The sequence below is a fragment of the Periophthalmus magnuspinnatus genome, chromosome 8 (assembly GCF_009829125.3).
Source record: "Periophthalmus magnuspinnatus isolate fPerMag1 chromosome 8, fPerMag1.2.pri, whole genome shotgun sequence".
Taxonomy (NCBI): domain Eukaryota; kingdom Metazoa; phylum Chordata; class Actinopteri; order Gobiiformes; family Gobiidae; genus Periophthalmus; species Periophthalmus magnuspinnatus.
In genome coordinates, this window is record NC_047133.1 from 5,985,054 (window position 1) to 5,996,575 (window position 11,522).

General features: G+C 53.0%; 1 protein-coding gene across 2 annotated transcripts; it reads left to right on the forward strand.

Annotated features, from left to right (window-relative positions):
- The first annotated feature begins 2,095 nt into the window (after positions 1-2,095).
- si:dkey-89b17.4 (zinc finger protein 646) lies at positions 2,096-11,522 on the forward strand. 2 transcript variants are annotated; one of them, XM_055223407.1, is made up of 5 exons: positions 2,096-2,256; positions 3,634-5,887; positions 6,366-7,460; positions 8,576-9,283; positions 9,359-11,522. In XM_055223407.1, the coding sequence occupies exons 2-5, from the start codon at positions 3,723-3,725 to the stop codon at positions 9,414-9,416; spliced, it is 4,026 nt and encodes a 1,341-aa protein (XP_055079382.1). In that variant the 5' UTR covers positions 2,096-2,256; positions 3,634-3,722; the 3' UTR covers positions 9,417-11,522. The 2 variants fall into 2 exon arrangements, with proteins under 2 accessions (XP_055079382.1, XP_055079381.1); XM_055223406.1 differs by lacking the exon at positions 9,359-11,522 and adding an exon at positions 7,526-7,607 and having other exon boundaries at positions 8,576-8,663.

Below are 11,522 nucleotides of genomic sequence, written 5' to 3' on the forward strand. Positions count from 1 at the left end.
TATATTAATGATATATGTTTGGTTTCAAAAGCTTTACATCTTATATTATTTGCAGACGATACAAATATAATACACTGTGGCAATGATTTAGAAACAGTAATTGAGGAGCTAGAAAAAGAACTAAAATTGCTGAAAAGCTGGTTTGACTCAAACAAATTAACTTTAAATCTAAAGAAAACTAAACTTATAGTATTTACAAATCACCAATTAAATGTGAACAGGAATCTTATTATTCATAATACAGAAATAGAGCAAATAAATCAAATTAAATTTCTAGGAATTATAATCCAAAATAACCTAAGTTGGAAAAGCCACATACAATTTATAAAGACAAAATTCTGTAAATCTTTAGCAATTATATCTAAAGTAAAAGCATGTTTGAACAAAAAAACATTGTTCATTTTGTATATTTCATTGATACTTCCCTACATGACCTACTGTGTGGAGGTGTGGGGAAACACATATCAAACAAACATCATTCATATTGCAGTTGTCCAAAAACGAGTAATGCGAATTGTGAACAAATACCTCCTATAGGGCTCATACAAATGAATTCTTTATCCAAAAAGCACAATGAAATTCAAGGACCTGGTACACTATAGAACTGCACAATTTGTTTTATAAAATTAAGAATAAACAATTACCATTTCATATCCAAGATCTGTTTAAAAATCGAGATTGTGCTTAAAATCTTAGAGGACATGATGTATTTAAAAAAAGTGTCAGAACAAATGTAAAACAGCACTGCATTTCAACTGTTGGCGTAAATGTTTGGAACAGGTTAGATGACAATGTTAAAGATTGCAGAACCTTGAGCCGTTTTAAAAGTTTGTACAAAAAGAAAATCATAAACTCATATGCTGAATTGTGCTTTCTTGTTTTTTGTTTTTGTTTATATTGTATACAGCTCTTTATGTTTAGTATAAAAGGTATAGGCATCATAAGCTTAGGCTTCTGCCTATTTCCTTTTCAGACTTTGTGTACTTGCGTACTTTGATTTGCTTTTGTGGACAGAAATGTCTGAAACAAATAAATAAAGATGGAAGATAAAATGCTCATTGGGCCATGGACCCAAACAAGTCCACAGGAGCTGATGATCGCAGGAGCAGACAAGAGCAGACAGGAGCAGACAGGAGCAGAGAAGAGCAGACAGGAGCAGACAGGAGCAGAGAAGAGCAGACAGGTGCAGACAGGAGCAGAGAAGAGCAGACAGGAGCAGACAGGTGCAGACAGGAGCAGAGAAGAGCAGACAGGAGCAGACAGGTGCAGACAGGAGCAGAGAAGAGCAAACAGGAGCAGAGAAGAGCAAACAGGAGCAGACAGGAGCAGGGAAGAGCAAAAAGGAGCAGACAGGAGCAGGGAAGAGCAAAAAGGAGCAGAGAAGCGCAAACAGGAGCAGACAGGAGCAGAGAAGAGCAGACAGGAGCAGAGAAGAGCAGACAGGAGCAGACAGGGGCAGAGAAGAGCAGACAGGAGCAGACAGGGGCAGAGAAGAGCAGACAGGTGCAGACAGGAGCAGAGAAGAGCAAACAGGAGCAGACAGGAGCAGAGAAGAGCAAACAGGAGCAGAGAAGAGCAGACAGGAGCAGAGAAGAGCAGACAGGTGCAGACAGGAGCAGAGAAGAGCAAACAGGAGCAGACAGGAGCAGAGAAGAGCAGACAGGAGCAGAGAAGAGCAGACAGGTGCAGACAGGAGCAGAGAAGAGCAGACAGGAGCAGGCAGATGCAGACAGTAGCAGAGAGGAGCAAGCAGGTGCAGAGGGGAGCAGAACAAGGTACACTGTGTGAACACCGGGTGTCGATGTCGGTTTCATTTTGTGAATGAATCAATCAGAAAAAAAAAAAGAATCTCATCCCCAGAGGAGCAGACAGGAGTAGACAGGTGTAGACAGGTGCAGATAGGTGCAGACAGGTGCAGACAGGAGTAGACAGGAGCAGACAGGAGTAGACAGGAGCAGTGCAAGGTACACTTTGTGAACACCCGATGTATCGGTTTTATTTTGTGAATGAATCGATCTGAAAAAACAGAATCTCATCCTGCGCAAATGACGCGACAAGGTGCGCACCGCTCCTACCGCGCGGCAGGACGCGGCAGGACGCGGCAGCGGCAGGAAGTATGTAGTTGAATGGCGGCGGGGGGAGCGACCCGAGAACCCGAATTCTGTGCGGAAAAACGGGGCGAAAATTAAATAACCGCGCACAAACCGAGAGAGCTGCACGTCTATCTCCACCGTACGGTACAGCGGCCTTTGGACGGTAAGTGCGCCGCGGGAGAGGCTCGGGTTTCGGCCGGAGCAGCGGGGGCACCGCGCTGTATTCGGCTCATCTTTGTGTAGCTCCGGGGCGAGACTCGGGTCTTCGCGGTGCTAGCTCAGGAGCTAATCCGAGCGTCTGCGTCTGTGCACGGCCTTATGATGTCCCCGTGGCCCCTCTCCGCGCACACCGCGCTCCACCGAGCCCCGCGGAGCCCCCCGGAGCCCCGCGGCCCCGCACACAGCCGCTTTGTCCCGCACAGGACAGCTCTTGAAAAGCAGATGCTCATGAGGCTCCGTGCAGCGGCTAAAGGCTAGCGCAGCTCGGCTGTGTTCACGGTTCTGCCCCGATCCCGGTCCACAGAGGCTGGAGGTCCAGTGTGCGCTACATAGAACATTATAAAGGCCGTGTTTGGGGGCTCGTTTGGGGAAGGGGGCCTGTGTTTCTGCGGGGACAGAGCGGAGACACGGGTGTAGCCGTTAGCATGTTAGCATCAGGAGAAAATGGCTGTGACGGAGAGCCGTAGAATGAAATGGGGTCTCGGGGGAGCTGTGTGCGGCTCTCATGTCCGCCCAAAGGGGTCAGAGCTGGAGCTGATCCGGGTCTGACTCTCGGTTTGCTCGGTCCAGACACCGGGAGAACCGCGGAGCCGCAGCCGGACCAGGCGCCTGCTCCTCGGGGTGCAGCCGGGGCTTTGTCCCGCTCAGACGGACCAAGGTCAGGCCCGTGCGCTCCGCTCGTGCCGAGGTGTAGCATATTTATACATTTGTATACTTTAATATTTATATATTTATATTTAAAACGTTACAAATGCTAAACACACATGCGCACTCTGTGCCGCGTGAACACTTGTTTACATCTAAACCCCAAAAAGTGCCGGAGTGAGGCTTTAGAACAGTGGTTCCAAACCTTTTTTTTTTTTTGCCTACCCACAAAGCGTGGTCTCACACTCTTGAGAACCTTCTGTATTTACTATTATGGCCAATAACAATTATTCATTTTTCTTGTCTTAAAGATATTTATGTCAAATTTATCCACACAAACATTATTAGGCAGGTAAAATCTATTACTAAGAATATTTAACTTACATTTTTCTTTTAAATCTGAAACCATGGGCCCCTTGACACGGGCTTTTGTATTAAAGACTAGATAACATATTGTCATCATTTTAAAATGAAATAATCTCACAACCCCCACTTTAGTGCCCTCCGACCTCTGATCCCGACCCACAATTTGGGAACCACTGGGTGAGGGAACTCTACCCACTGAGCCGCAGTGACCCACAGTGTCACAGGTTAAACATCTGTGACCTGCTCACCTAGACATTAGACATTACTGCTCCTCTTTTAAATATCTTCTTATAAATGTTTTGTTTTGCAGTGACCCCTGACTCTGTGACCTCGCTCCAAATGCCCAACCCTCACTGAGCCTTGTGACCTTTGCCCCTCCCTGGCGCCGGCCCGGGGGACATGGCAGAGCGTGATACCGCAGCACCGTGCCCCTCGCCCCTCCTCCACGTGAAAGCGCCGTGCCAGGACGACCTGCAGTGCCCTCAGTGCGGGCGCATCTTCAAACACGCCGCCAGCCTTGCCAACCACAAGAAAACGCACGAGGTTGGCTCTTTCCAGTGTCCTGTTTGCACTCGCACACTGCCCAACGCGGTCGCTCTGAAAAACCACTTACGTATCCATACTTTGTCTCCGAGTAGTGTCCCAGCCGAAGAGGAGGCGGAGCCCAGTGAGGAGCGTCACTTCGGACTGAGCCTGAACTGCGGGGATAACGCTTCCCCCCTGCACGACACCCACAGGAACGCCTCGCCCGAGCCCGAGGACGCCTGGGACCGGCCTTTTAAGTGTGACCAGTGCGACCGCACGTACCGCCACCACGGCAGCCTCGCCAACCACAAGAAGTGCCACCAAGAGGGTGACTTTGAGTGTGGCGTCTGCCTCAAACACTTTGTGAACCTGGCGGCGCTGCACACCCACGAGCGCTCGCACAAGTACAAACCCATTGCCATGGTGAGTGGAGGGGGTGGGGCCTCGGGGGCCGGGGGGACGGGGCCTCAGAGCGACTGCTTCTGCCACCTGTGTCAGGTCTCGCTTCCAAACAAAAGCGACTTCCAGGAGCACCTCCTGCTGCACAACACTGCGCCTTCTGCGGGTGTGACGCGGAGCTTTGGGTTAATGCCTCATGCCGCCGTGCGCTCGCCCGGCTACGCACCTGCCCTCGGGGACCCTCTGCCCCTGCCACCCCTGCCGCCTCCGCCTTCTGACAAACGACCCTATGACCCCATAATGGGCCCCGCCCACAGCGCCGTGTTCACCTGCGCCTACTGCGGGTCCGCACACCCCGACATGGACAGTCTGAAGGCACATTACCTCACGCACGAGTCTCGTCCCACTCACTCAGATCCACGCCCCACCCATGGCCAGGACCTCATGTCTGACGGTTCTCAGAGCTCAGGAGCATCCCCCGGAGGCCGCGCGGCGCCAGGCTCCTCTCCCGAAGACCTCGAGCGCAGGTTTAAGTGCGGCGAATGTGGGAAGAGCTACCGTCACGCTGGCAGCCTTGTCAACCACAAGCGCTGCCACCAGACAGGGCAGTACCAGTGCAGTGTCTGCGGCAAACAGTACCCACACCTGGCTGCATTGCACAGCCACCTGCGCAGCCACAGGGGGCGCTCTGCACATGCCCCGGGAGCAGATGGAGACTGGCTGAGCTCTGAGCCAATCATGGAGCAGAGCTATGCGGAGGGCGGGGCTCTGCAGGAGGGTGGGAATCACTTCTCTCAGGGCGGAGCTCTGGATCCTCTGGAGTTTCACGAGCGCTTTGAAGGCCCCCTGCAGGCTGCGCCACGTCAGAGTGAGCGACAGGTGTGTACGGACTGTGGACAGGTGTATGGCGACGTAAAGACTCACCTGTGCTCTAGCCGACAGGCACCGCAGGGGAACCTGTCCAACGGCTTCAACATGAACTACTCGGCCCCGCCCCCTGCGGGCCTGAAGGAAGACACTGCTCGCTTTGCTCCAGGCGCCGTGAAGAGGCTTGGTCCGGGAGATAAAGACGACGAGGATGACGGAGAGATTTACCAGTGCTCTGTCTGCGGGAACCACTATGCCAGCCTCCGTGCTCTGCGCAGCCACCTGCGCAGTCACGCCAACAACCCCGCGCCCCCAGGCCCCGCCCCTCCGGGCCCCGTCCCCCAGGACCAGGGCTGGAGGCTTATCTGCGCTACCTGCGGGCAGAGCTTCGGCCGTAAACAGGACCTGTTGAACCACCAGCTGAGCCACGGGCCGCAGAGGGAGGTCAAAGGTCACCGCAGCGCCTGCGTGGACTGTGGCTTGTTCTTCTCCGACCGCCAACTCCTGGCATCGCACGCATGTCCTGGAAAGAGCCGCCTTAATGGCAAAGACTCCACAGGGGGCGCTCACGAGAGTCGTCGGGCGCCGCTGGAGCTCAGTGACAAACCGCACAGGTGCGAGCAGTGTGGACGGGGCTACAGGCACCCCTGCTCCCTCCTCAACCACAAGAAGTCCCACAAGACCGGCGTGTTCCGCTGCCTCGTGTGTCAGAAGAGGTACTACAACCTGCTCGCGCTAAAGAACCACCAGAGGACGCACTTTGACCTCAAGAGGTATGAACCTGTCCACACTCAGGGTCACATGACCCCCCTCCTCATTCGGGATCATGTGACCCCCATCCACACTCGGGGTCACGTGGAACACCCCAATTTGTCATGTCCTTTCTTTTTCTCCCTCTTCTTCTCTCCACAGACATAAGGTTCTAATCCTCCTCTCTTCTCTACCTCTCCTCTTCTCTCTGCAGACATAAAGTTCTAACTTTCCTCTCCCTCTTCTCCTTCTCTCTGCAGACATAAGGCTCTAACCCTCTTGTCTCCTCCTGTCTCCCCGCAGACATAAGGATTTAACCTTCCTCTCCTCCTTTCCTTCTCTCCTTCCTCCTAACTTTCCTCTCCCTCTTCTCCTTCTCTTCACAGACCTAAGGTTCTAACCCTCCTGTCCTCCTCTCTTCTTTACCTCTCTCCTTTTTTCCGCAGACATAAGGTTCTAATCCTCCTCTCCTCCTCTTCCTCTCTCCTCTTTTCTCCGCAGACATAAGTGTGAGGAATGCGGTAAAGCCTTTAAGATTCAGAAACAGTTGATAAACCACCTGCGTCTACATGAGGAGCACCGTGCCAAAGGCCTCGTGCGCTCGGCTCCAAGTGGTGCCCGCTTCCCTCAAGCTGGCCCCTCTCAGCTGCACATGCTCAGAGCCGATGCAGCTAAAGGCCCCGCCGCCTTGGGCTTTAAGAAGCCATACTCGTCGGCCGGAACATCACGGCCGCAGAAATTTGACGCGGTGGAGAGCAGCCGGAGGCCATTCTCCTGCGAAGAGTGTGGGAAGACGTACCGCCATGCAGGTAGCCTCGCCAACCACAAAAATCTGCACAAGATCGGAGACTACCACTGCAACGTGTGCAACTCCACCTACCCCAACCGCCTCGCCATGAAGAATCACCTCAGGCTGCACTTCGCCCACAAGAAGCACAACTGCCCCGACTGTGGCAAAGGCTTCCGCACCCAGCGCCAGCTCGCCACCCACTCTGCGGGCGGCTTGTGTAAGGGTGCCCAGGGCCCGGGCCAGCCCATGGACTTTGAGTGCGATGGCTGCTGCGAAGGATTCTCCACCGCCGACGAACTCTCCGCCCACGACTGCCCCGCGGCGCACCTGCCTTCAGGCTCCGCCCCCTCCAATCCCCGTGAGGAGCGCGCACCGAGCGAGGACTCTGACGAGCGGCCGTACGTGTGTGACCTGTGTAACTGCGCCTACAAACATGCCAGCTCTCTGCTCAACCACAAACACACACACAAGACAGGCGACTTCCGCTGCAGCTTCTGCGACAAACCATACACCAACTACATGGCACTCCGTAATCACATGAGGATCCACACGCAACGCAAAAAACACGTGTGCCACGTGTGTGGCAAAGCCTTCCGCCTCGCCCGCTTTCTCCGCAACCATCACCGCGTGCACGAGGAGGGTGCCACGCCCTACGGATGCCCCAGCTGCGGCAAGAGCTTCCAGGGCCGATCAGCGCTAGCACGGCATCGCTGCGGCGACGCAAGCTCCGCCCCAGGCTCCGCCACCTCTGATGGGCAAGATGCCCGGAGGAAAGCTCCCGGCGAGCCGGAGGAGTGCCGGTACACGTGAGTGCTTTGCTTAACCTGCTCATGTGTCACGCCCTCAGATAAACACGGGTCTGTCATTACAGGTATATGCTCTCCAATCCGGCGAGCGCGCCCTACGCCTGCCGGAACGCCGACTTTTCAGAAGTTTGGACAAATTGAATTAGAGTTAAGTCTTAAGTATTATTAAGTATTAAGAATCAGATGCCCTCCCTGTGTGTGAAGAGTTTGTGTAGACTGTAGAAAGGCCCTCTGTGTGTGGAGGAGGGAGGAGGGATGAGACGAAAGAGAGAGGAGGGGGGGCGAGGAGCTCACTGCCCCACCCCTGCAGACTCCTTCTCCCACTCCCCAAACCCCTCCTCCCTGTCTCCAGACTCCTCCCCCCCTCTCTCCAGACACCCCCCCCTCCCCCAGACCCCTCTTCCCCCTCTCCAGGCCGTAGAGCCGGATTTCAGATCATATACCTGTATGTGAGGAATCCTAGGCCTGGTTCACACTGGGGCGACAGGGGCTACGGGCAGGTTTAAAACTGGGGCACCTGATTTTTCAGACAGCAAAGTGAAACTGGAGTGGATGCCCAACAGCCAATCAGAGCACTGCTTTTGGCACTTACTTTCAGCGCTTACTTTCGGGTTTATGTTGCTTTTACAGTGTACTAAAAAATAAACATGGAAAATAAACATGGTCCCCAGATTTAAAAAGACTGAACCTGCGCTAAATATTTACTTTTACTTCAGTGTTTGTGAAGAAAATTTTGAGCTGTAAAACAGAATCCCTCTGCCAAAGTCATCAACAGAAAACTTCAACACACAGACATAGTTTAGGCTCAAGGTTAAAAACTCCACTAAAACTACAAAACACAGTTTTTGTTCAAATGTTAAATAAATAAAGCAAAATGAGTCTCTCTGTCAGAGACTTGAACACATCAGATGTACGTCTTTACACAGACCTAGGTTTGCTAAGAAAAATCTGAGTAACTTTAAATATTATAGAAATATAAACAGAAGGACTGGCCTCTTTTCCATCTTCAGACAACAAGAAAACAGCAGCTACATGTGACACTGGGTCAGCCTCAGATACTGACGGTATTCTCTCTCGCTCTCTCTTTCCCCCCCCACTGTTCTCTCCCCCTACAGGTGTGAGGAGTGCGGCCGCTCATACCGTCACGCCAGCTCTCTCCTGAACCACCGCCACACTCACCGTGTGGGCGTGTTCCAGTGTGGGGTGTGTCCTAAGACTTTCTGTAACCTCCTGGCGCTGAAGAACCACAGACGGATCCACTCGGAAGCGCGGCGCCATCTGTGTCCTGACTGCGGTAAAGCGTTCCGCGTGTCGTCGCAGCTGTTTGCTCACCGCCGCGTGCACCTGCGCCAGAGCGCGCTTACCTGCCGCCCCTGCTGTCGCGCCTTCCCCACGCTCGCCGGCTACAGCCTGCACATGGAACTGAGTCACGGCCGGCCCCGCCCCCTCCCCCCGACACGTGGGGTCGAAGGGGCGGAGCGTCCGTATGCGTGTGAGCAATGTGGCCGCTCGTATCGTCACGCCAGCTCCCTCCTCAACCACCGGAACAGCCACAGGATGGGCGCCTTCTCCTGCGGCGCCTGCCACAAACAGTTCAAGAACCTGATGTCCCTGAAGAACCACCGCCGCATCCACACGGAGCCACGACGCCACCTATGCCCCGACTGCGGTAAAGCATTCCGTGTGTCGTCACAGCTTCTGTGCCACCGCCGCATCCACACACGAGAGAAGCCCTTCACCTGCCAACACTGCGACAGGTGCTTCTCCTCACGGTCCAACCTGCGCCACCACGCCAAGGTGCACTGGAGTGCCGTCCCGCCTCCTGCGCCTGCCCTGCCCCCTGTGCCCGCTCCACCCCCTGTGCCCCCCCCGCCCCCTGTGCCCCCCGCTGTGCCCGTCCCCCCCGCTGTGCCCGTCCCAGACTACATGGGCATGCCCACGGGACCCTTCCTCTGAAGTCTCTCTGTCCCTTTAACCATCATAATAATGATATAACCATAGAATATAATGGTGTCTTCAGACTCTGAGGAGAGAGGAGGAGGAACAGCGAGGTGAGAAAAAGGAGGAGAGAGGATGAGGAGGAGCAGAGAGGAGAGAAAAGGAGGAGGAGAGAGGATGAGGAGGAGCAGAGGGGACAAAAGGAAAGGGTTAAAGGTCAAAGGTCAGAATCTACCTCTCTGCTTTTGGTAAACTGGACCGGACAGAAGGGGGGTGGCGCTCCTGGGGCTCCCCAGCACGAGAACTATAAAGACTCAATAGGTATGTTTGAAATGAGCACAAACGGGACACGTGGATCACAGCACGGGACGTAGGTGTCAGAAGGCTCGCCACAGAGGGGTGAGAGAGTGGCACGAGAGAGGGGGGCGTTTGTGTTTGTTTTTTCAGTTTTATTGAAGTCACTTTGTTTTGAGACTCTGACCTGAGGTATGATGCTCCTCCTCCCACTTTGTTTTGAAACTCTGATTTGAGGCGTGCTCCTCCTCCTCCTCTCACTTTGTTTTGAGACTGATCTGAGGTGTGCTCCTCTCCTCCTCCTGCCAATCATCCAGACAAGCCGCTGTTGTCTCAGACTGACCGTGTGTCTTCTTTTCCCAGATCTGGGAAAAGTACAGGGGCATTGTGGGAGATGGAATTCAGGAGCACAGGGGCATTGTGGGAGATGCAGGCGTGTAGCATTAAAGGAACTGTCTTCCCTCTAAAGCACCTGCAGATGGCAGCACTTAAAGGAGACATCCCCTCCCCCTCTATGTCCTCTCCTCCCTGTTTTCTCCCTCACTTCCCTTTTTGTGTTTGTCTCTTCTCACCCACCCTCTCTCCTCCTTTCCCCTCTCGCTCTCCTTCTCTCCTCCTCCCTTCTCTTCCCCTATCCTCCTTCTCTCCTCCTTCTCGCCTCCTCCTCTCTCTCCATTCTGCGGCTGTATAAAGGAGGGACTTCTGTTTGATGTGTTTTTTTTAATTCTGTAATATTCTGACATTAATTTGTGTGAAGCAGGTATCTCCCCCAGTACGAGTCAGGTGCCCTCCCATTCTCCTGTATCCCTGTGTGTCAGATGCCCTCCTACACTCTTCCTCTATCACTTTAGTGTCAGACTGAGAAGGGGGCAGGTCAAATGTCTCTGGTTAATCTGCAGATGTTGTGGTGTGTCAGATGCCCTCCCAGATGCCCCCTCATGGTGTGGGAGAATGGGCCTTGTCACTGATAGAAATGATCAGGGAAAAAATATTTGTAGATTTGTTCCAAAAACCGGAATGAGGAAAGTGTCAGTTGTTGAAGTGCTGGCTGCATTTGGAGAGCGGAGGAGGAGGAGCCAAACATCATATCTGGTCAAACACTAATACATCTTTAATATTATTTTACATCCTTATTTATTCTATTTATTTCATGAGGCACTTTTAACAGTTGGAGCAGACAATCACCATTTCATTTGACTCCTTCACATTAAGAGTCCAGCTTCAGCTCCAAACCCTCCAAAATAAAGCAGCTTTCACTTTAAGAACTGTGTAACTCTCCCGCTGCTCCTGTGACCCCTGACCCTCTCCTCTGCACCATCTGACCTTTGACCCCCTACTCCTGTCCTCCTTTGGGCTTTCTCTGGGCCTCTCTGGCAGCTCTCTTCGTCTGATCCTCTCCTCCTCTGGGCCTCTCTGGCAGCTCTCCTCCTCTGTACATGTCCTCTTCGTCTAACCCTCTCCTCTGCTCCTCTCCTCCTCTGGGCCTCTGGCAGCTCTCCTCCTTGTCCTTTGTACCTGTCCTCTTCGTTTGACCCTCTCCTCTGCCCCTCTCCTCCTCTGGGCTTCCTCCGGGCCTCTCTGGCAGCTCTCCTCCTCTCCCTCTACCTGTCCTCTTTGTCTCTCCTGTAGCGTGTGCAGAGCGTTGTGTTCATGTAGTTTGGAGCGATCCGTGACGTCAGTGCTGTAGGACCTTTAGGAGAAACACAGTGGTATTATCAGTGATTCTAATGATGTTTTTGCATAAACTGTAACTGTATACTTTTATAAATCTGTTTTGATAATTCATTTATAACACGAAATGTGTCCTTATTCTATAACCAGTTACTGAAA

What these genes read in the sequence shown, in the direction of transcription:
- si:dkey-89b17.4 (XM_055223407.1), top strand. Translation starts at nt 3,723, where the DNA reads ATGGCAGAGCGTGATACCGCAGCACCGTGCCCCTCGCCCCTCCTCCAC. An exon ending in ACGCACTTTGACCTCAAGAG is followed by an intron (nt 5,888 to 6,365) that starts GTATGAACCTGT and finishes TTTTCTCCGCAG; the next exon opens with ACATAAGTGTGAGGAATGCG. An exon ending in TGGAGTGCCGTCCCGCCTCC is followed by an intron (nt 9,284 to 9,358) that starts TGCGCCTGCCCT and finishes CGCTGTGCCCGT; the next exon opens with CCCCCCCGCTGTGCCCGTCC.